The sequence below is a fragment of the Parasteatoda tepidariorum genome, chromosome 6 (genome assembly GCF_982258835.1).
Source record: "Parasteatoda tepidariorum strain Cologne lab strain chromosome 6, Ptep-v5.0, whole genome shotgun sequence".
Lineage (NCBI taxonomy): Eukaryota > Metazoa > Arthropoda > Arachnida > Araneae > Theridiidae > Parasteatoda > Parasteatoda tepidariorum.
In genome coordinates, this window is record NC_141760.1 from 102,248,878 (window position 1) to 102,275,350 (window position 26,473).

Consider the following 26,473-nt stretch of genomic DNA (forward strand, 5'->3'; position numbering starts at 1 on the left):
ATAGACTATTTAGTAAATAATTCAGCAGGTTGGGCTAACGGAGGTTTTATTTTTATAACCACAGATTATTTTATCTAGGTTTCATTTGATGTGCAAAAGAATAGAAAATAAAAGAAACGTATTGATGTAGGTGAACTAAATACATAACCTCCGTATAAAGAAATAGACAAAAAAAAAAAAGAAAGACTGAAAAGAATTTGCTCAGACGTGCTTTAATAACTCGTACAACTATAACCGCGAGAACGGTGTTTTTCTTATCTCCTACGCTTTCTCTGGTTAATTTCATTTTCAAGAACTGAATTGAGGAGAATGTGCAAATTATGAATTTTATCTCTTTATGTCATCATTTTTCGGCGATATTTCTTTTGAAATGTATGTTTCTTAGTCTTTATTTTAATTCCTCCATTTCAATTTCGAAAGTAACTGGAGAAAAGAGAATTTTCCACTCATCTACGATTTCTTCTAAGAAAAGGAAGAATTCTTAGAGTAAGAAAATTAGGATATGCTGCTTTTGATTTTTTTCAAATTTATTTCCATTTATTTAATGTATAGTAAATTATTATTGAATAAAACAATACTTTTTTCTTTAAAAAAATACGATGATTAAGAAATACTTATTTTAAAAATTTATGTTTATATTATTCGAAAAAAATTATCAGTATATTTTTATGTGTGTTATAGTTAATAAGATTTCATTTGTATAAAATATAGGTGAAACGTGATATAAATAACATGATCCATAATAATGAAAGGTTGTTTAACAACAAGGAAATTATTACAATGTTTAACCTAATAATCCCTTCCATTATCCCATTGAATGCGTTGTCATGTACTGCCTCCATAATTATAAATTATAACAATTGGGTATACTATAGCCTACGTCACAGGTGTGTTATTCCTACTAAATTTAACCCATGAACGGCATTTTCTGCGAGCCTAACTTCAAGCCACAAATAAACAAACGAAGTGTTTGATCGTTTAAATAGCTGCTCGCCAGATTTTATTGCATTATAAAGAAAAGTAATTGATATTCGATTTTTGATTAATAATTGATTTATGTGGATAGTGGCATAGAATTTAGAATGCGTCATGGTAAATGTTATTCCTACTAAGTGGAAGTAGTTGTGTTTTTTTATATTATACCCAATTAGCATAAAAATAATATGGAGTAATTGTTTCTTATGAGCAGTGATAACACAAATCACCGATATTGTGATGTACTTCTTGAATTTACACCAGCTTGTTTACGGGAAGGAAACCATCTAGTAATGTTGACAACATTGTATATTTCCATCAACATGATATAGGTTAAAAAATTGTGAAAGGTTCATGACCCCTTGTATTGGGAATGATTAACTTTTTTTATCATTGCATTTAAATCGAATTTCTGGTTAGTATGAATGTTTGTGAGGTAATAAAATGTTAGGAAATGAATTTTTATTGTTTTATACTATTATCAAACATTATTTATATATTTTGAGACTTCACTGGAATATCACTGTCTTTAAAAAAAAAAAAAAAAAAAAAAAAAAAAAAAACATTTTTTTTTATTAGATACAGAAAAAGAAATATTTAAATGAAATAGTTATATAGCTTCTTTTAAAAAAATTAGATAGGAAATTTCTATTCTAAATTTAGTTCAATCACTTATATTAAATTTATAAAATTAATAGAAATGAACAAATTTTAGAAAGTTATATCGCCATAATATTAAGATATAAACAAGAACAATATACAAGGTCCGGCTATTAATTTCCAGGACTCATAGAATAACTCAGAAGAAAATAAAATTAAACACATAGCCATTTAATATTATTCGAACATCAGCCATAATGCACGTCTGTGCTCGGCAGTGCAAATTTCGGATCGAAGTTTTAAAGTCCTCTTTTGGAATGCTCTTTAATAGTGACGTTACAGTCTTCTTGATGGCTTCGACATCTTGAAATCTTGTCCCCTTCAGCGAATTTTTCAGCTGAGGAAACAGTCTGCGGGTGCTAGGTCTGGAGGGTATGGTGGATGCTGCATTTCAACGACACCATGCTGGGCTAAGAATAGCCTCACAGACAACGCAATGTGTGGAATCGAACCTTTTCAATTTCTTCCGGCGTGCGTAACGACTGCGGCTTACCTGTGTGTGGATCATCTTCCACGCTTTCGCGCTGTCTCAAAAGCGTTTAAACCATTCAAAAGTTCTGGAGCGACATAATGCTTCCTCGCCGTAAACTTCTTTAAATCATTTGTAGGTTTCTGCAGCTGTCTTGAAGCAACATTTAATGTTTATTCTTGCTCCATTTTCACTTCGACAATAGAAATTTAAGAGCTACGTTTTAATGCGCCTTTCTATGAGAACCACTTACTTCAGTATGGTGCCGATTGCACTGCACATGCGCAAGAAAACACTCTTCAATATGCAATCATTAGCGCCATCTTCCGGCTTTTCGTTCTCCTACAGTTACGTCAGTCCTGGAAATTAATAGCCGGACCTTGTATAAATGATTATTGTTACTGTTGTTGTTTATTCATGTTACAAAAAATTCTGAAAAAGATATGTATTAATAATTATCAAAGTGTAAATATGTATACGTAAATATTCTGTAGTTGTTGTTGTTCATTTACGTCGCACTAGAGCTGCACAATGGGCTATTAGCGATGGTCTGAGAAATTTCCCGGAGGATGATCCAAAGACATGCCATCACAATTTTGATTCTCTGCGGAGGGGATGGATCCCCCCGCTTTGGTATCAAAATGACCTGCGCGTGAAATTGAGCATTTTACTATAGAACAATTTAACAAGGACCAATACAGCCCAACATCGGTCCCTTCGTAGCCTGATCAAAGTGGTCACCCACCCGCACACAGTCAAGGATGCTTGACTTCGTTGCTCTACTGGCAACTTCGTATCTTCGCAACTTCGTATCTGGCAACAACCGTATCTTACGATCTGAGGGACAATATATTAATGATAATCGAATGAAAGTCATCGAAATTTCAGGAATAGTCCTAATCTGCAATATATGATATTTATAATCTAGTTATTGCGCGATCCAATATTTAATCTTTGAAATATATTTTGTTTTCAGTTATTAGATAAATAAGTTAATGAGATATAATTTGCATTAAATATATTATGAAAAAAAAATTACTTCCAATTTGATCAATGTAAAAATGCTTAGAAAATTCCTGATTTCGGAAAATATTCCCGATATTTTCTACTCCTCTTGAAATATAATTGAACAGAATAAATTGTGAAAAAATTAATGTGATCACCAATAATCAAAATACAGTACGGTACTTTCAATTTTCAGTAATTTATAAGAAATACAACTATTCGGAGATATGTTTTTTTTTTTAAGCTAGACATATTTTGTAAATTTAAATAATATATTTTAACTACACAACTCATTAGTTTGTAAAAATTGTAAAAAAAAAAGAAACAGAAAAATATTAAAATCTAACTTTGAGATGGTGGTAGTTAATTAACTAAGCATTTGTAGGCTCGCCTTTTTTTCAACTGTAAGGGATAATGTCTCCCTTTAGGGAATAATCAGCATGCGAAAAAGGGATTTAAGAGAGGATGCCAATGGAAGAAAGACTCTTAATGACTCCTCTCTAGAGATTTATTTTTCTGTTCCTTTTTGCTGAAGCATTTAGGTACGTCTTTTTATGACGATCATTTTATGGAATTTATTGCTGCCTTTAGTATTAAGTTAAATACTAAAAAAGTGATGTCTGCATTAGGATAAATAGAATACATTTTGAGGATTAGTAAAAATAAAATGTTGATGTATGTTTAATTTATAAAAACAATTTATCTTTTTGTTCGAAAATACTAAGATTTTTAACAATTTACACGGCGGGAGCTAACATGAGCTGAAGTAAAAACTGTAATTCCCTCTTTTTATCTCTAGAATAATCGCTTACAAAATAATAATTGTAGCATAATTGTTGTAAATTTACAATAGCATAATTGTTGTAAATTTTGCGAGAGGTGGTGGTGCCTTGAGCAACAGTATTCTTTTAGATGACACTGAATGCAGTTAAACTTTATTTTGATTAGAAGAGCTACTAAATACTTGTTTTGCTTAATCTAATAGCGCAAAGCCACCGAGAAGGGTAACAAGTAATTAATTAATAAAGAAAAAAACATTCGAATTATTTTAGCATTATTATTTGTCTTTAACACTGTTGGAAAATTGTATCGTAATATTTGAGAGAAAGATTTTGCCGAGTATACTTAGTGGTGTAAATGAAAACAATAACTGGAGAAGGAGATTTAACTTTGAACTGTACAAGATTTATAAACAACCTGATATAATTAAATATATGAAAATAAACAGAATGAATTGGATCGCCCACGTGATACGAATGAGTGATGACAACACAATAAAAAGATACTGCTTTTTAGACCCACTGGAAAAAAAAGCGGGGAAAGCCGCGATTGAGATGGGCTGACTCAGGAGTTCGATTTTCTCGCAATTAATGAAAAAAATTGGAGATCAAAGATAAATCGAAAGTCGTCATGGAGAAATTTTCAGGGGAATGCATTGGCTCACATTGGGCTGTCTGGCCAACTATGATGAGAATATTTGTCTAAGTTTTGTGCACGATTTTGCAGTGTTGTTCAGTACTGAGTAAGACTTATTTTTATATCCCCTTACGAAGAACGGGTATTCAGATAGTATTTAAATTAAAACTAGAATTAAAAGAAAATTGAAGCAGGGGTTAAAAAAAAATTAAAAATATACCGTTATTTAGTGAATGATATTCACAGATGAGGTAAAGTGACAAAATAAAGTTGGCAATTGTAAACATAGAATGCACTGTTTAATAAACATTACAGATAAGTATTAAGAAAATCTCAATTTCATTGACAGGGTATGTGAAAAAGTTATGTTTATTTCTAAAAGTGCGTGAAAATGGCAAATCCTTTTTCTTTAAAGTATACAGTGCATCACTTTGGCAATAAGCGTAACTACTAGGTGTACGATGAATTTATCATTTTCTTTTATTATTTTTAATTTACTTAATGTCTCTTATAGAAGCTTCAGTTCCTTAATTTTTCCAGTGTAAATTTAAAATAATTTGAAATCATTTATGCATTGCTTATCGAAGCTTTTCCATATAGCGTCTGAAGTGTTGTACCATCTGTTTAGAATGTTCAAATTTTTTTTTCTTTAAGAAGAAATATTTTTTTATAGCATCATTATTATAATATTTGTTATATTATTATGAACTCCGGTGAAATCCATAACATCTAAGACATGTATAAGCAGTGATGATAAGAAACAAACGGAGAAAATAACATATTATAACCATTCTTGACGTTGTTAAAATTTTACCTTGTACAAAATTGACGAAAAACTGAGCTGTATAAAACTTGTCAGACAGATAATCAAATATACTTCGTGAATAGTTTATGTGTAGAATATATTATTTACAAACTAGTTTATTTCTTTGGAAATACTTATAATTTAAGCCCATTTGTAACATTTAACTAGCAAACACTTGCATTGTTGACTGTCTTTATCTCTTAAAAGGAAATATATAGTTTCTCCCGATTAATATAATGTTCCATTGTATAATAGTTAATGTAAAACATTGAATACAAACTCTTTACAGGATTTACTATTTCCTCTTTATTTATCGCCGAGATAGTAATGAAATTTCTCCCTTGTTCGTCATTAATACTTTAAAAGTCACACACTGATAGAGGAACTTATTTAATTCCAAAACGAAGCTTTCCGGATTATTTGTTCTTCTCACTGAATATTCAGTTTTATTTCCCAGTTTCTTTCAGTGACCCGTTAAAATGCTTCAGTATAGGCGAAGATTTTCTAAGGGATATATAGATTTCTTCGCAAATAGTTTGATTGGTATAATTTAAAATAAACAATGTTTTGTTTACTTTGACTTAGTATGTAACACTAGATTAAAGAGAAGAAAAAAAAAACAACTTAAGTCTCAGCTGCACTTTAACTAATGATTTATGTTATGGACTACGAATTAGAAACTTTTACTCTTTATATTTCTTTTATTTATTTCAAGCGAATTAGTCAAAATTAATGAAAATATTATTACACCTTTATTAAAATATACGCTAAAGTTTGTACTTTTTGAAGATGATAAAGTGTTAAGGTAAAATCTGGAATTTTGAAAATAAAATAAAAATCGGTAGCCTATGGGACAATTTTTAGCAATTATACATTTATATATATATATATATATATATATATATATATATATAAATAAATAAATACAAGAAAAATAAAGCACTCTGTTTTCCGGATATAATCGTGTGGGCTGAAGAAAAGATTATATCTTTTTTTCCGGTTTTTTAATTAACATTTCATTTTTTTTTAAATAAACTGTTGTTTGTTATTTTTTTACTTATTATTTCCCCCCCCCCTTTTTTTCCATATGTCTATAATTTTTTTTTGTTTTATTCTTCATTTTGAACATATACATATACATATATATATATATATATATATATATATATACACGAGGGTTGCTATTTATATTTCTGGCCTTGGCAACAGTAAGTGTTGCTCGGCGACCGCAGACGATTTTAATCGAAAGTTTGATATTTTTAAACATAAATTAAGCAGACGATTTACCATTATAGCTTCATTTGTGTTGTTGACAGTAAATTGAAAAGTTCTTCTCTTTCAAAAAATGGAATTGAAGCGTGAACATTTTCGTGCCATTATTTTTCATAACTTTCGACGTGGAGTGTCAAGACAAGAGTGCTTCGATGAACTTAATTCTTTATTCAGCGATAAAGCGCCATCCTACAGCACTGTAAAAAAATTGGTATAACGAATTTAATCGTGGTCGATGTTCGATCCAGGACGAATCCCGTGCAGGTCGGCCAAAATCCGTTGTTGTGCCAGAAAAGATCGATGCTGTGCGTGAACTGATAAAGCAAGATCGTCATGTGACATACCGTGAGATAGAGGCGTCTTTGGACATTAGTATGACTAGCATCAATAAAATATTGCATGAACATTTGAGCGTAAAAAAATATTTGTTCGCGTTGGATCCCGCATAATCTGACAAACGCTCAAAAAAAGGCTCGTGTCGATTGGTGCAAGAAAATGTAGGAAAAATACGTTCAAGGTACATCAAAGGCTGTGTATAACATCTACACAGGTGACGAATCATGGATCTATGCCTATGAGCCGGAAACAAAACAGCAATCAACTGTATGGGTCGTCCTAGACGAGGCAAAACCAACAAAAGTTGTTCGAGGAAGAAGCACATCGAAACAAATGATTGCCTGTTTCTTCGGCATTAACGGTCATGTGGCAACAGTGGCGTTAGAGCAACGCAGGACGGTCAATTCTGAATGGCACACGACCATTTGTTTGTCAGGAGTCATCGGAGAAATTCGAAAAAAGCAGAAGAACAGGCGAATCATTCTTCATCATGACAATGCGAGCTCTCACACATCGACTCAAACAAAGGCATTTCTGACGGAGCGAAAGATCGAACTGATGGGTCATCCGCCGTACAGCCCTGATTTTTTAAAATTATTTATTACTTTTATTATTTGTGTTAAAAAGATTAATAATTTTTTTTTAAATTACAAAATAAATTTGCATTTCTATTTTTTTTAAATAAATATTTGTGTATAAATGGTAAAATAGTCAAAAACTGATTTTCAGTACAATGGACAATTGCAGCATCTCTTAAATTTTCCAAATTATAGTCATTACTTCTTAAGATTGATTTCCTGATTACGAAAATATAATTTTTAACTCTGACAAATAAATATTTATTTAATTATTAATATTTTAATTTGAGCGAAAACGCCCTCACTCGAAAACGACCGCTGATTGGTGTGACGTCATTAGAGCCTTACTCCTCACGACCTTCCCGTTGTTATTATGTATTTTCTTTCTTGCGGTTTTAACTAGCTCTTCTTTAACTTATTTTTTCCAAATTTTCCTGCGAGTATTTAAATGCGTATTTAGCAGCAAATATTTTGAAATCTATTGCATATATAGAATCAAAATGGAAGAGGGGTTTCAAAAAGCTCAAACGGACAATTTGCCGCAAGTTACTGAAGAGATGATTATGGATTTTTTTCGAACGAACCAAGATTTCATTTCACCTGAAATCAAAGGCATAAAGGCTCAAAGGTATAAATTTGTTTATTTATAAACTGTAGCTGTAAATAAGGGCGTCGGCAAGGAGGTGCACTTGCACTACCCTGGATTTTCTTTAAGCAATTAAAAATAAATAGAAAAGCAATTTAGTTATAAAATTTTATGTAAAAAATTGATTAATCAAACAAGAATTGCAATCATACAGAATAGTTTTAATCTTTTTTTTTGTGGGGATGGTAGTTTGTTAGAGGGTTGCACCCCCCTATATTTTATTCTACCGGCGCCCCTGGCTGTAAATAATTTTGTGTGTGAAAATGGAACGGCGATTTGTTATAACACATATAGGTACACGTTAAAATATAGCAAGGATTTAAGTATACTAAAAACATCTTTCCACTTTCATAAAAGTATAAAACTAAACGCTATTCTTACACACTGAATTATTATTACTCACAAAAACAAATAATTATACTTACTCACAAAATTATTATTATAAACGTTATACTTACTCTTTTATTAAAATTATTTTATTAAAAATTAATTTTAATAAAATTTATTATTTTATTAAAAATTAATTTGAATTAAAGTTATTATTTTATTAAAGACCAATTATAAGCAACTTTGTAATAATTACAATCAATTTTATTAAAATTAATTTAGTTAAAAATTAATTGAAGTCAATTTTATTAAAAATAATTTATAAACGATTTTATAAAAATAAATAAGCTATTATTTTTATTAAAAATTATTGTTTTATCAAAAATTAATATTTAATAAAATAAAATTAAAGAAAATTAGATTCTAATTTATAAAAAAAATTAAAGAAATAGTCAGAGGCAAGCTAGTTATAGAATATTTTTACCCTTTCTACTGTCAAGCATAAATACACATCTTCAATTTTTGTATATTTTACTTTAACTACACCTGCTAATGTTTTTTTATCGAATTTTTTTATTAAATTTAAAAAAAAGTTTTGCTTCATAATATTTTTTAAAGTGTTAAATCCAAGGTGTAAATAATAACATGAACCATTTTGAAAGATACTGGTACATTTTATGAATGATGTATTAAAAATCAAAAAGATTTTTATTACATTATATTTTAAAGCGTCTAGTTATGCAGATAGTGTGCATATTGAAGGATTTAAAAAAATATAATAGTTTTTATCCCTATTCTGTAAAAAAAAGAAAAAAATTAATATATACTAAATTTTATATTAAATAACTATTTCATAATTTAAGGTTTCCAGAAACTTTTGGAATTTTTACGGAAAAGAAAGATATGAAATAGCGATTAACACAAACTAATATTACATGGACATAGGAAAGCTATAAAAAACTTCTTCTTCTTTATCGACACTATGGCCTTGGGGAGGCCAGGTCTGTCTCAATTGGTTGTTTAGTCTAATAAGATTCTGTTTTTCAGTTTTTAAATCATCTTTTTCACATATATATATATATATATATATATATATATATATATATATATATATATATATATATATATATATATATATATATATATATATATATATATCTATATATATATATATATATATAGTGAAACCTCCGTTAAGCGGACGTTCATGGACCAAAAAATTTGTCCGTTTATGAGGGTTGTCCGTTTACGGGAAGTGCACCGTAAATTGTTTTTAGAATATTCTCAAAGATGTAGAAATAATTAAATAATATCTACAAGGATACTGTAAATATCTACAAGAATATTTATTTAAACAATAAGAAAGATAAAAAAGAATGTATAAAGAAGTTTGATATAAATACATAATTCTGAATGTAGCTACAGGTAAATAAATATAATTTTCCTATTAGCACAGATGCTCAAGTTAGACATATGATACCAAATAGGAGCGTACTGTCCTCTGTCAATTTCAATTATTAGGTTCACATCCCCTTACACCTACTTATTATTTGATAGGGAACATGGTTAATACCTTCTTGGAAAATAAACCTCCCATGATTCACAGAAAAAAAAGTAATGCATACCTGTAAGTCATGAGGACCTATGGAGATGATTATTCACAATTGATCAGCTATCAAGTGTCTGAATAAATGTTGCATTTATATAAACACCCAAAGATTATACTTCTGTTCTATTTTTTTCACCCCAGTTGTGTTAAATACAGTCTTAAAATTGATAAGAAAATTAAATAAATTTTTAATGGGGAGGAAGCATTGAGAGAAGTCATTTCAACTTGAGGGGTCTCATAACCTGTGTGGTCCAGATGAAAAGATGCCGATGTCAGAATTATTTCAGGAGTGCAGTACCATTTTCTCTCCTTTCTTTACAAAGATAAGGCAAGGTGACAGGAGAAAGATTGATTTCTTGGTGGTGAAATAGCTTAACAATATTTTTAGTTATGGATGAGGCAAAAAGTTTTATTTACATGCTTTAAAAATGGTGAAAAGTTGCATTTTTTTAGCTTGCAATTTATTTAGAAAAAGTAGTGTCCGGTTTGTAGAGATAAAAAACAACGTTTCAGGATCGAAATGACTGTCCGCGTCCGGTTACGGGAGTGTCCGCTTTGCGGAGAATGTACGTAATGGTTTATTCACAGAAGATTCCCGGGGAATTAAAAATATGTCCGTATTGAGAGGCGTCCGTTTTGCAGGAGTGTCCATAACAGGAGGTTTCACATATATATATATATTTTAACTTCAGATCAGACAGAGCTGGAGGCTTATTTTTCTGGCATGCAAATATGTGTGGTAAAGCTCCTTTTTTTAACTTGAGATTTACACCTTGTACTTTATGCCGCACATAATTTTCTGTATCAGTTTCAAGCTGAAACAAATGAAAATTTTATCAAATTTAGTCCATTCTGCAAACATTCATAATTTACATAAATAACAATACCAAGCATTTCAGACATATTAATAAAAATATTCAATTAGCTATTAAGAACCACACCTGTTTTATGATTATGTTAACTATGTGCCTATTTATTTTTGCCCTACAATTTTATTTAAATTATGGAGAAAAAAAACAAATATAGTTGAACTTCTTTCTAGAATTTCTTTTACGAGAACTGTTTTTTGATTCCTTGTCATTTTGCTTACTTGTATAAAGCTGACAATGTGAGCTACTTTTAACGTGACCAAACTTTCTGTTCCCCTTCCAGTTGAAGTTAATGAGGTTCAACTATATAAACCAATAGAATTTAACTATAAAAGCATAGAAAAGTTAAAATTCGAAATAATATTATTCGTAATAATATCAACATTCAGGCATTTCTAATACTAATATAAATGAATATCTGATACATTTTTTATTCATTTAACAAACAAAATTAATGCTCATTATTAATTTACATTCATAAATAAATAGTTTGAGTTTTCTGAAATATTTAGATACTAACACCTAATTTTATTAAAACCAATTTACCTAGGTATAATTTACAGCAACAAAAACTGATATCAATTTCCACACAATGCAGTGGCACTTTCACATGTAGCTACCAGACATTAAAAGGCCAATGTATAGGTTAAAGTCATAAATAAATAAAAGTGGACTTTATTTATACACTGCCGTCCATATGTGAGAGTTAAATAAACAAAAGAAAAAAAGTAGTAGATCGGCTGTCAACAATCGATCAAATTTCGACTGTTGAATTCGTCTGTCAATACAAATCTTATTTCAGTTTAATGATGGTCTCACGAAGATAAAATCTTATAAGGTGATTGAATATAGTTGACATAAAAATATACTTACATCAAAGTGGTCTTGGCAGATATGTCGAGGGCATTTTTCAGAAAATTCAGGATTTTTATTCTCATCACGCTTCATTAGATGGCACCATCTTTTCCCTATCTCAGCTTTTCTTGGCACATCAAAAAATATCTTTTCAGGAGCTGTGGAAGTTGTGTTAGTGCACATAGGCACTATACAGTACTTATATTTACTTGATGAAGACATCAAACAGCAATACACTTCGATTTTAAAATATATTTTTAAAAAAACAAACGACGTTCAACTAGGCACGTAAACAAGCGTTAAATCACCAAGGAGAAAAAGTGTAAACAAACGCGAGTCAGGCTCGAATGGCGTCACTTTCTTAAAAGTCACGTGACTTCCTTTTTAAACTGAAAACGAAAGTACACGATTTTTAATTGCTCTTAATTAAAAAAGTAGCATTTTTTGGGAGGTAAAAAGATGTTTTTCAGGACTTTTCCATCATTCTGAATTCATTAAGAACATAAAAAAAATTGACTGCAATTGTCCATTGGCTCAAATGTTTGACTGATTGATATCTTGGGAAAATATTTTAAAAGACTGCTGCTGCTCTCTTTTTTTAGCGGATAATAGTCAAAAAATTTTGACGCAAAGGTATGTTTATTTAGTGTGTTTTGTATTGGGTTTTGTAGATTAAGATACCGTATGCACGCATTATTTAGCATGTTTCAGGTTATCCTCTTACACCCTTAATACTTTACCTAAGAAAATGAAAATCTGATTACTAGATCAAAGATTATTATGACCTTTCGTTTATTTATTTATTTTTTGTTGTTTTGAGAACTGCATACATTTATATACATACACTTTCTAAGCACCGAAAATTTGCATAACAGTTTTTTCTTTAAATTACTAAAAGATAAATACATCCAATAACAATTAAGTTTGACGGTAAGTAGAATAAAGAATTTATTTCATATTCTTCTTATAAATCACAAAGAATAAATCGCTCGAAGCACGTGAAATCGGTCCATTAATGAAGAAAGATGAGTAGTCATTAATTAGAAGATAAGTTCGTGATAAAAATAGGAAAAGAAAAAGGAACGAAACCACTGAACCAGCAAAAATATCAAGATAAATATACTTGTAAATGTTCTTGACGTGATAGTCTAAAAAAGAACTAAATCAACTCATTAATGTAGGTTCATATTCATTTTGAGTTATTCGCGTTCTTTTAATAAATCACATTGTCTTACTCAATTGTTTTTTTGAACAGTTACGTGATGGACTAAATGAATCGATTTCTTCACAAAAACTAGTTTAACTAATTTATCTTATTCATTTCATTTTTGTATAAAGATAAGAACCGTTCGTAAAAATACTCAGCCTAAATGGTTTCTCAGAATTATAAAAATTAATAACTCTATTTGAAAAGACGTTTCTACTGCTATCTGATACGTATGTCATTTCCTCAGTGGGACCTATAAAAGTTTGCTTTAAACAATTATTTTTAAGAAAAAAGATCACATTCATCGTTTTAAAAAAAAGTTTTACGGCATATAGTTTATAATGTAAAATCTATCTTAATAATTCCATATGTTAGACACAGTGTGAAAAATAATGACATCCTTTTATTTTAAATATTATGTTTATTTTCTTGGAAAATTTAGTTTAAAATTTAAATTTAGGATTCGGAACTATTCTAAAATTATTTGCCTAGCATGCGGAAGAACAAAAAATAATTAACAAAATAGCTTAAAATTAATGTTTCTCGATTTAGAAAGATCTATAAAAGATAGGTGCGAGTTGAAAAAAAAATGACAAAAAATCTATAAATGATTCCGGATAGATTCAGTGACTACGTGCCTCTAGGAGAAAAAAAAGAGGAAATATATCTGAACCCATTCGAGTTTTATTAAGTTTTTACATAGCTGCCATACTGGTGGGATTAAGTTTTTATTGGCCTTAAAATTTCATAATAATGCGGGAGAATGAATAAAAAATAGTTTTCAAGAAAAAAAAACTTATTATAGAGGAGGGCTAGTTTGGACATTTTTTACTAAGCTATCAAAAAAAAACTTTTTAACTCGTAATTACATTACATCAATTCTGGGCCATAGATGGCGCCACTGGAGTACAAGTAATTTCGCACCCTTCTGCCTAAAACAGGCATACGTCAACAATTAATTTTGAACCCGTAAAGTATTTCTCAAACAATATTTGAACATTTTATTCCTTTTTTGTTTACATCTAGATTTGAAAAATGTATTTTGTCCGTAATTTTTTTCAAAAGATTGTTTTTGTCAACCTAAATTTGGGATAACTCCAGAGCTTAATACAATAATACCGGTATTATTGTGGTTCTTTGGTGGCTGATAACAGATCTGAAACCACGAAGAAATAAAATATGCAGAATAAAAATTTAAAAAAGAAACTAAAACCAAGTTAAAACACAATAAGAAATTGGAATGCTATCTTCCGTTGCATTCTGAGTAACGCAAACACTTTAAAAAATTTTTTATTGGAAGGATTCGAAGAAAACGATATGATGCAGAATATGCATGAGGCTCGCTGCGAGAAAGAAGACAAGAGAAATTTAATTGTCATTGGTGCCCAAGTCAAAATTCTTGATGGTGCCATCAAAACGTTTTGATGGTTAATGTTGATTTCAGTACGACTCATGATGGTCCAACATCATTTGATTGTCACCATCATCCAACATTTTCCATTATGCATTCATGGTTTATGAAATGCCAGCAAACTTCCCTCATTCCATGATGGAAAATGCTACTTTAATACTATGACGGTTAACCATCAAGAGAAATTTGATTCTTATGAACCAACAATCCATGAGGATCAGTGATGGTCCATGATGGTTCCAAATATACCTTTCCATCATAGGTATTCTTGTTGGTTCATTGGAATATACCATCAAAACAATTTTTTTTTATATTGGTCTATCAAAATTCAGTTCGAATTCCTACATTGGGGTGATGGTGGTTCATGATCGTTTCAACATTTGATTTCTCAAAATCTATGATGGAAAATTCTGATGGTTCAACATGAACAAACCATCAAAACAAGTGGATATTCTTATTGTGAACCATCATAAATCTTTCCAAATTCCTACAATGGATGGTTACTTATGTAGGTTACCATCAAAAATATAATGGTTCATGATGGAAATACTGATAGTAACCATCAAGATTATGTTGGTCCATCAATGGAAAACCAAGAAAAATGTTGATATGGGTGATCTTGAGTTTAAGGGGAAAATTGTCTTACCCACTGGACTCAAAGCATTTTCTTTGAGGTGTAAGATTTCAATTCCGTAAGATTATTAACTCTCCATTTTAATAAACAAAAACAGATATAATTTGTAACAGTTAAGGCCTGGTTTCTTAGGACAGGACGCCGTCAGCTGAAAATCAGCGGTAACCTCTGATTGGTCCATTTGTGAGTTTGATAGTATACGTCATCGAACGCTCATCTTGAACTATAATTGCCGTCCAACTCAACTGCAGTTGGATTACAACGTGACGTTAACCGCAGAAGCAATGGCGGACAACATCCAACAGCACATTGAAATCAGCCAAGATTTTGATTTTTACATTAAACATAGCTTCTTCATTAAACATGATACTCTTCATTTAGCTCAGCTATAATGTGTTTTTTCTTGGACAAAGTCATTATTTGTTCTCTAAAACACTGGTCGACAATAACAAAATCAATACAAATTCAAAACAAATATTTGTTTACATTATTAACGCATGCGCAATGAGAGATAACGTCTGCGTTGAACCGACTGCTCACGCTGAGCTAACAAAAAAGTATTTTTTTGGCGTCAGCTCTACGTCAACTTTCCGCTGACGCCCAGATAAGGCGCAAGTTCTAAGAAACCAGGCCTCGAGCTAACAAACCAGTATTTTGTTGGCGTCAGCGGGACGTTGACGTCCCGCTGACGCCCAGATAAGGCACTTGTCCTAAGAAACCAGATCTTTTAGAGAGTTAAGCACGCCTATCTTGGTGAGTGGTGGCCGTTTTGGCGAGGAGATGTGGAGTTGGTTCGAAAAAATTGAAATGAGAACACGGACTTTGAACGTTCTCTCGCGCGAGATTTTTTTTATATATTATTTCATGTCTTGAATATGTGTGTGTGTATTTGTTTGTGTTGTGGAAACAAAGAGTTTGAATAAATAATATTTTCCAACCTGGACTATTTATTTGTCGACCTGGACTATTTATTGCCACACATTATAGAGGTATTAGAAGTATTATGATTCAAAAGGAATATTTAAATGGATAAACCTCTTACTTTATTTAGGTAAAACTATATATAGAGCCTAACATAATGTATATAGGGCCAATATTCGTTGAACAATGGCTGTGAAATATCGAGTGAGAGGAAAATTTCTAAATAGGACCGATATTAGCTAAATATCTGATATAAAATATTAGGTTAAACAAACAATTTTATCTAGGGGCAATATTAGCTGAATAATGGATATAAAATATTAGGTTAAACTAAGAAACTCTATATAGGGCTTATATAGGAAAAATTTAGGCCCTTTTTAACCTCATTGAATCAAAATTCATGAATATTGGTCTAGAGGGCCCAAGTTATTTTGCTGCGGGGGTGGTTTAATTTTTATTTTAAAAATGTGCGTTTGGAAAACTGATGACGATGATGGAAAAGAATATTTGCGGTAAATGTTATGAGAAGGACTGCTTCTTTATTTCAAAATTTGTTCTGAAAAATAATTGCAGATTTTGTAAACAATAAATTTTTGAACGACATGCGATGAAGAAATTTTTTTGTTAACTAAATAGCAATTTCAAATAATAAGGGTTATATTAAAAAAATTGAGAGAGTCATATTACCCTCAGGAATATATATTTTTAAAAAGTAAAACAAATTGTTTTTGGGTGATATATACGAGCAGATACTTGACAATTATTAGTTTTCAAAAATAGTAATATCGGTCAAAATAGCTATTTTTGATTTTGCACATTTTTAAAAACATTTTTTCAACAATTACTAAAATCACTTTCAGAAATCTGCTTGATTTAAAATTAGTTATGAGGAAAAAAGAAAAATTTTAAAAAAACATATTCTGTAAAAATATTTTTTTTAAATGAACACTTACTTTTACTACGTTAATCATGCGAATTAAAAAAATAATTTCTAAGCCCCATTTTTAATTAGAAAAAAGTCCTTAGTGTTTCAAATAACAAGTAAGCACCTGAAAATCATCCATGTGAAAATGCCTTTTAAAGTAGTTTCTAGTTAAAACACCTCTGCTATAAATCACTCATAACACCAATAAAAAGATTAATTTTTTTACCGTGTCTTCGGAATTAATTGAAATTTAAATATAAGCAGCATGTATTTTCGATACCTTAGTCAAAATTTGTATAAGACCGTTTAGATTAAATCCAATAATTAAACGTGTTATTTGAATAGTGGTTCATAAATGAACTAAAACTAATTGAGTTAGCATAACTTTCATGTTTTTACGAGTTATTCCTATTTTATTTTAAACCTTTTACGCATTCAGATTATTTCTGAAAAGTAACAAAGAAAAAATAATTCCAACTTATTACTTTGTACTTCAAAATAAACAGAGATATAATTGGTACTCTACCTGCATAAATCATTTAACGCATTCACGCCGGGTGTTGCGCCTGAAAGCGGGACGGAAAAGAGAAAATACTGGTAGAACTATTTCAATATTAGATAATATTCGGGAGGAGTTAATCTATTCTCAACAATTACAATTCACTGTAAGGAAATTTATCACGGCGAAGAAGCAATTCAATATAAAAATTGCATCTGTTAAAAAACAATTGGTAGTTATGGATTTTTATTATTCCCGGAAAAAAAACTAAAAAATGAAATTTATTTGTCACCAGTTTTTACTCCGGTGCGCCGCCCGATGAGACCATCTAGCGTGACCCACCGGTGAGTCACCTCGGCGTGAACGTGTTAAATAAAAACATTTTTTTTGTATGCATAGATTTTAAATGGCAAAAATGATTAAAAAATTTTAATATTTGGTGATATACTAAAGCTCCGGCTTTCTTGCAATTAAAAAATCCAATTCTCTTTATAAGCTCAGTTGTAAAAGATTTGCTTAAATTGTTATTCTCATTTGAGTACCGTGAAAAATTTGTATCATCTACTGTTTTACTGTTTACCCATTTACAGTCCCTGGTTAAATTATTAGACGCACTGTAAGATTCTATGTAAAATCTTACTTATCAGGTGATACTATACAGCTTTATTGTTTTTACGCGGTTTGCACTTGTTTACGTTCGTGTATCAATTGGTTAACATTTGTAATGCAATACGATAAAAATAAATACAAATAGGAAGTATATAAAAATCTCCTGAATAAAAACCAACTACCTGTATGTTTAAATATAAAAGTATTGCCTATAAACTTGTGTAAAACCTGTCATTAGTAAAAAATTACAGCGAGTCTGAGAATTTGGTCTAACTATTGTAATGTGCTAATATAATGAATATTCTATATTCAAATAATTTGTCCAATCCTCGAATTTATATCATACATCGTTTAATTTAACCAATTCGATATACGAACGTAAACAAGTGCAAACCGCGTAAAACCGATAAAGCTGTAGAGTATCACCTGATTATTAAGATTTTACATAGAATCTTGCAGTGCGTCTAATAATTAGCCAGGGATTATTGAATACGTTAAATAATTGCTGAATGAGTTATCCCCTGATAGAAATCCGACGGGAAAAAACTACAGCGAGTCTGAGAGTTTGGTCTAACTATTGTAATGTGCTAATATAATGAATATTCTATATTTAAATATTTGTCCAATCCTCGAATTTATATCATACATCGTTTAATTTAACCAATTCGATATACGAACGTAAACAAGTGCAAACCGCGTAAAACCGATAAAGCTGTAGAGTATCACCTGATTATTAAGATTTTACATAGAATCTTGCAGTGCGTCTAATAATTAGCCAGGGATTATTGAATACGTTAAATAATTGCTGAATGAGTTATCCCCTGATAGAAATCCGACGGGAAAAAACTACAGCGAGTCTGAGAGTTTGGTCTAACTATTGTAATGTGCTAATATAATGAATATTCTATATTTAAATATTTGTCCAATCCTCGAATTTATATCATACATCGTTTAATTTAACCAATTCGATATACGAACGTAAACAAGTGCAAACCGCGTAAAACCGATAAAGCTGTAGAGTATCACCTGATTATTAAGATTTTACATAGAATCTTACAGTGCGTCTAATAATTAGCCAGGGATTATTGAATACGTTAAATAATTGCTGAATGAGTTATCCCCTGATAGAAATCCGACGGGAAAAAACTACAGCGAGTCTGAGAGTTTGGTCTAACTATTGTAATGTGCTAATATAATGAATATTCTATATTTAAATATTTGTCCAATCCTCGAATTTATATCATACATCGTTTAATTTAACCAATTCGATATACGAACGTAAACAAGTGCAAACCGCGTAAAACCGATAAAGCTGTAGAGTATCACCTGATTATTAAGATTTTACATAGAATCTTACAGTGCGTCTAATAATTAGCCAGGGATTATTGAATACGTTAAATAATTGCTGAATGAGTTATCCCCTGATAGAAATCCGACAGGAAAAAACTACAGCGAGTCTGAGAGTTTGGTCTAACTATTGTAATGTGCTAATATAATGAATATTCTATATTTAAATATTTGTCCAATCCTCGAATTTATATCATACATCGTTTAATTTAACCAATTCGATATACGAACGTAAACAAGTGCAAACCGCGTAAAACCGATAAAGCTGTAGAGTATCACCTGATTATTAAGATTTTACATAGAATCTTACAGTGCGTCTAATAATTAGCCAGGGATTATTGAATACGTTAAATAATTGCTGAATGAGTTATCCCCTGATAGAAATCCGACGGGGAAAAAAAGAAATTGGAGATTTTTAGACGGTCCCTTGCCTCCTTATCTTATCCGGGGATAGAGTAGCGCAAGAGTACCTTATCTCTGAAAAAATGTTTCTCAATTAAGTTTAGATTTTCTTCATGCACGTCCTTTTCACATTTTCCGTTTCGCTCCAATCTTTACAAGTTATTTCATTTTCGAAATTTTTGAGAATAAAGCACTCTTCTTTAAATTAGAGCACTCCCGAGAAGATTTCGCCATACGATCATCTCTCTCAAAAACTAATGTTCTTATCTGTGCATCTTATTCGATTTCTATACACAGCGTTTATTCTAACTGGAAAGTCGGGTTTATTTTTTTTTTATCTGAAATATGCTGATAAGAAAAAAGGAAGGAATATAAAAATGAAAAAAAAATAAATGTTATTGAAAAATGTCTGGAAATTTGAAAAAATTCGGTTCTCGGATTCAACCATATTGCTATATTAATTAAATAACGAAATGGTGAATACCTTGTTCCTGCTTAGACATAATATTGTTATTAAAATCAATTATTTTTGAAAATATTTTTTTACCTTATTACATTATATTTTTTCTACTGCTTCAAAAAAAAATTTAATCGCTTTGTCACGATCACTGGTAACCCATTGGTCAAATGCTTTTTCTTTCTGGAGTGACTCCGTTAAACGCCGCAACATTTCAAATCATGGGTTGCAAAAACTGTCTCAATTGATGTTTGTCGTCTGATTGGTTTTCATATCCTGCCTATATACGTGTTTCAAGACGTCACAAAATACTTTTTCTTGTTCAGTATTCATATTTATATTGAAATCACCGTCAAGTCAGTCATCATGCGTTTATAATAAAATGAATATAAAAGTACTTTCAATTATTATTGTTATCTAAATACATTAAGAATGACTGCTGGTGAAAATGAAAAGAAAAACAGCAGCGGTCGCCATAGCAACGTATGCAATGACGACGCATGCGCACTGTTTCTCTTGAACACAGTCAAAAATTTTGTGGACGCCATCAAATCCAAGCCAAGACCCATTTTGCTAATGGGTAATAATACCTCAGTGCCTTTAACCACTTAGCCACCACGACTGATCAAATAATATGTCTGTAATTCAAAAATTTAAGAGATTTTAAAATAGAACTTGTATGTTTTCTCTCTAAAATCTTTAGTCTTGTACATAATTTTAATTAAAAAATGAAATACGCGAATAATTTTCAGAATTGCTAGGTTTGGTATGCTCTATTCATACTTAGATACATTAATTGCAGTTGCTTTTAACTATGAACTAAAAGTTTCCATACATATTTAACACGTGAACAAAGATTAGTTGTCTTCTTCATTGATCATGGAGTTGAAGGGGTGGGGGGCCCTTCAACTCCATACACCCTTCAATGAGTACGATATTAGCACACATTATGCTACTCTAAAATATGAAAAAAATTAAAAAACGTATTAAGTGAAAAATATTTAGAAACATATTTGTTGTTGTTGCTCTTCATTTACGCCGCACTAGAGCTGCACAATGGGCTATTGGCGACGGTCTGGGAAACATCCCTGAGGATGATCCGAAGACATTCCATCACAATTTTGGTCCTCTGCGGAGGGGATGGCTCCTCCGCTTCGGTAGCCCGACGACCTGCGCGCGAAGTCGAGCACTTTACGGTAGAACAGTTTAACGAGGACCCATACCGCACACCCTCGGTCCCTACGCAAGCTGATCCAAGTGGTCACCCACCCGCACACTGGCCGCAGCCAGTGATGCTCAACTTCGGTGATCTGTTGGAAACCGTGTCTTAACGATCAGTCCACTGCGGGACAGAAACATATTTGTAAAAGAAATAATAATACGAGAATGAATTTTCTACGTGATAACTTATAAGTAAAAAAAACATGGATTGTAATTGCTTTTAACTTAATTTGGAGTATTCAAAATATAGACAAATCGTTATCTGCTTTCAATGGGTACGAGAATAGTTTAAATTTTGTCACCTTTCAAGAGGAAAAAGCAATTTAACCCCTTCCTTGATTATTCCGAGTAAACTCGGGTATGCATATACTGCAAATACTTATCCCGAATAAACTCGGGCATAGCAGAATTCGTCAATACGTTTTGTTTTTATCACGTTTTTATTCGGTCGAAAGCAAAACAAAAAATAGTAACAAATCTGCCGTGGTTGGAAACTTGCCAATAATTTATTGGAAGTTTTGCTGTTTGTGGGACTGCAGACATGTTTGGTGCAATTGTTTATACGAGGATTGTTGAATTTATGCAGAAAAAAAAAGAGTAAAAAATTTGGCGTTCGCTAGTGAAAGTGAAATTAATGCAGATGATTTTTCAGATTATGAAGATGTGAACATATACAAAGACTGACATTTAACTTTTTTTTCATTTGGCCGAGATAATTTGTGATAGTAAACTGATGGTAAATAAAATATTTTTCACACAATAAAAAATTAAAATTTCAACTTAGAACTTGTGTATTATGTTTTGTTTTAGTTCCTTTTTATTTATTAATGAAATTAAAAAAATATATGTTGATTTTTTGCATTTCTTTCAAAAAAATTGATAAAGGAAGCGGTTAAGAAATGAATGTTTAGGAAATTATAATAATGGAATAAATTTGAGAAACATTGCATTTAACATGCAATGACCCATAAAAATTCCATGCATTGTGGTACATCCATACATTGTGGAGTCATATCTTAGAGGAAAGGCCACATACATATATAATTTTTTGAAGTTATACTTCTTATGCGACTTCCAACGAGGTTGCGTTAAACGTTTAACGCTACATTTTTATTGGCCGGGGAATCACGTGGTAGGATCCAGTTTTCCCTCATTCATTTCCATATTGTTTTGGTTCTCACTAGCATAAAAGTATTGTTTTTCTATAAATATTTTTTTAGTTTGTTTTGATACACATATAATTTAATAGGGTAGTAGTTTTTTATTTTCAAATTTAGTGGATAGCAATTGTAAAAAACGAGTGAAAACAATCCCACGGACAATGCGACGGATTTAAGGTTATGTCAAGGTACGTCTCTTGTGAATATCAATTGATTGTTAGTTTTTCTCTTCTGAAATTATATTATGACGCATTCACATACATTATTAATACAAATACATTTTTCTGGGCGAGACGATGAGGCAACCACAAGCACTTCCACTGGTTCAAGAGGTCCACGAGGAAAAAAATGCGCAATATTACCGTGATTACAGAGCACGGAAGAGAGCGGAGCAGGAAAAAGAGTCGTTGAATAGAACTAGTGATCCTTCTACGACTGCTGATTCTTCTACAATTAACGTCGCAGGTTGCGAAGTTGAACTTCGTCCGCGCGGAGCGACTCCACGCACTTTTTTTTTTCACCATTTCATTTTTAGCCCTAAAAAGTTAACCAGATACTTATTGTTGCGCGGTGATAGTTTTAAATTAATTATTAGTGGATTTAGGTAACATAATAATTATTATTTTAAGCATATTTTTCGTTGTTGCAGATACATCTTAGTTTGGATGTGATGTAATGATAATTATCTCATGAATGAAATCGTTTAAGAAAAATCTAATCTCTAGGTTAAATATTAGTAGATTAAAAATGGCCATGTTTAAAAATATAAAAATAATAAGGAAAAGAAATCCCTTAAAGAGATCAAGAAAAATAATTCTCCTCATATCCGAGAAATAAGATTGATATTTTTTTTAACGGTTGGGACTGGGAGGCCGAAAAGAGCACCCCCAGTCACCAAAAATTGGAAATTGAAAGTGAATGAATTGTTCCCAACGGACAGTTAAGAGCATGGGAAGAGATCCAAGGTTGGTGATTTATCGGACGATAACATCACCAAAAATAATGCCAACTACCAAAATCAATATTAGAAATGAAAAAAACTTTGACGATCGCTAATCGCCCAAAAGAGTGAGAGAATTAGTATGTAACTGAAACATATTTGTTGTAAGAAATTAAGAACAAAGAATTATTAATTCCCTAAATCAAAAACAAAAATCTGTTTATGAGTCTACATTAATATTGAAATAAAAATTTAGCCGTTTTACATTGATCGATAAGAAAAGAATAGAATATTTCGTATTCGCTTTTTATAAATTAAATAATTGATTTAATTTAATTACAATTCGATTAAGAATGATTAAAATAAATAAATTTAAGAAATTTTAAAAGCTAGGAAATATGTATTGCCTATTGTGGCATTACACCGATAATTATAATAATTTCTATTGCCAGTATGTTTAATCATTACGTAAAATATTAATAATCAAACAGTCAAATTGAATGAATACCTTCGGAATTAAAATTTATGGCGGAGAGAGAGAAAAAAATTAGTAAAATTACAGTACTGCAAAGTAAAGAGATTTCCGGTAAAGAAAAAACCCCATAATTCTAGAAATATAATGAAAATATACTCTATTTGAACCATTTGAATGGTAATGGTTTTTCGGAAATTCTGATTTTAAAAGTTAGTTCTTAGTATCACACAATTAGTAAAAAGTACAAAATTTAAGGGCAATTTTTGCTGAATAAATCATTTTTATGTCAAGCTCTAAAGTATCATGAAAAAATATGAAATTTTATGGCATTTACCAAATTTTAACACACGTTATTAAACACTATTTTATTGTTAATTTTACCAAAATCGTTACCAAAGCTCGTCATAAATTTTACCGTGCTTTTTTGGTGTTTCCATAGAGGCAGTAAGCGTAGTGAATTTTACCATGTTCTGGTAATTTTTACCATACTTTCTTTCTCAGTGCATTAAGTTAATCTCAATAAAAATCAGTATTATATGCATTGCAGTATTTTTAACCAGGTCAAATAAAAATTCATAAAAATTTCGAGTCGCGCTGTTGTAACCAAAGCACATCTTTTTCAATATTGTAAATTTCAATTTTTGCATCTAGATCCATGTGTCATATACAGTCCCTGACCTAATTAATAGACGCACTGTAAGATTCTATGCAAAATCTTGATTATCAGGTAATATACAGCTTTATTGTTTTTACGCGAACTGGTTTGCAATTGTTTACGTTCGTGTATCAATTGGTTAACATTGTCATGAAATACGTTAAAAATAAATACAAATAGGAAGTATATGAACAATCTCCTGAATAAAAACCCATAACATGCTTTTTTAAATATAAATGTTTTGTATAAAAATTCGTGCAAAACATGTAACTATTAAAACAACTACAGTGCGTCTATTAATTTGGTCCCATTATTATTATACCTTATATTATAAATATTCTATATTAATATAATATATCGTCTAATTTATCGTATCGTTAAATTTATATTATATACCGTCTTATATAACCAATTAATACACTAACGTAAACAAGTGCAAACAGGTTACAGTCACGTAAAAAAAATAAAGCTGTATAGTATCACCTGATAATTAAGATTTTACATAGAATCTTATAGTGAATCGAATAATTTAACCAGGGACATACACTCAACACATCTGCATAGAATGTTTATCGTCTTTATCTTTTGAAGAGTGTAACATTCTTTAAATTTCTCAGAATGAAGACAATTTAAGAAATGCATTTCACAAAGGAAATTTATTAGTTTGTTAATATGATTTTCAATTAAGGACCAAAAATCCATTTAAACATAGTTTTCCTTTTGCTACTAAAATATATATAATTAGAATAAAAATATTTTTATTGAATAATATTGTCTAGTTTATTTTTATCCAATTCCCGCGATGCCATGTTCGAATTCGAGAGCACTCAACGCGTAAGGAAGCAAAGAAATCAAAGAATAGTGAAAGAAAAAAAAAAACTAGATAAACCGAAGACTATCAAACGGGACAAAAGATTAGCATAATTACCTGACACAGCTGCGAGAAAGAAAACTTTAGGAACGATAATGCACTCACCTCCTGATGAGGTTGAGGAAGCAGATTATTTTGAACTCAAAAAGGAAAATTTGAAAGCGCATTGTAATGTTAATAAACAAAAGAATGATAATCTGAAAGTTTGCCTGATAATTAAAAAGTACTACGTCTTTCATAACACTGGATAACAACTTCGCATTTTGAATAGGTTATTAATTAAAAAGAATAAAAATGGCAGATCCAGGTTGTAAAATTTTTCATTTTTGAAATATGGTTCTAATAATTCGATTGTTTCCAAGTAAATATTTTTAACAGTACTTTATTTTTAAAAACAACCATTTTAGAACAAAAACATTTTTCTCAAAACCGAACTATTTTAAACTGATTCTTCCTTCAAATGTCTTAGATTTTTCTACTTTTGATTCCTTTAACAAATAATTTCAGTATATTCCATTGTAATATCAATTTATTAAGTATAATTGTTAAGCATATTTAGCTATATTCATTGAATAAATTTAAAATTGAAATTCATTCCATTTAGAGAATTAGTTCTCCAAAAATTTTATTTTTAAGTTTAATAAATTCCCAAGAGCAAAAATAATGTTTAGCTTATTTAAAGTGCCTAAGAAGAATAAAACTATTTATTTACTTATTTATTTATTTTAGAAATAGAAAATACTTTTCAAACAAATAAATAAGTAATCAAATAAATAAATAAGGTAACTATCTTTGTGGCGTCAATTTTGAAACAGTGTTTGTAAAACATTGTCTATGAAACAGTGTTTAATTCAGAGTTTTATTGATTCCATTATTAAATTTATGTTTCAATTTTTTATTGTGTAATTTAAACCTTC

The 26,473-nt window shown here is 30.4% G+C and overlaps 1 protein-coding gene across 1 annotated transcript; it reads right to left on the minus strand.

Annotated features, from left to right (window-relative positions):
- Positions 1–10,296: 10,296 nt before the first annotated feature.
- Positions 10,297–12,349, minus strand: LOC147808253 (uncharacterized). The gene is made up of 2 exons (XM_087166303.1): positions 11,841–12,349; positions 10,297–10,913 (listed from the first exon to the last, which is right to left on the minus strand). The coding sequence occupies exons 1-2, from the start codon at positions 12,042–12,044 to the stop codon at positions 10,677–10,679; spliced, it is 441 nt and encodes a 146-aa protein (XP_087022429.1). The 5' UTR covers positions 12,045–12,349; the 3' UTR covers positions 10,297–10,676.
- Between the last annotated feature and the right edge of the window lie 14,124 nt (positions 12,350–26,473).

Bases quoted from the DNA above. Each gene is read 5' to 3' on its own strand.
- LOC147808253 (XM_087166303.1), bottom strand. From the start codon at position 12,044: ATGTCTTCATCAAGTAAATATAAGTACTGTATAGTGCCTATGTGCACT. The intron at 10,914-11,840 runs GTAAGTATATTT...CATTTGTTTCAG, and splicing joins TCTGCCAAGACCACTTTGAT to CTTGAAACTGATACAGAAAA.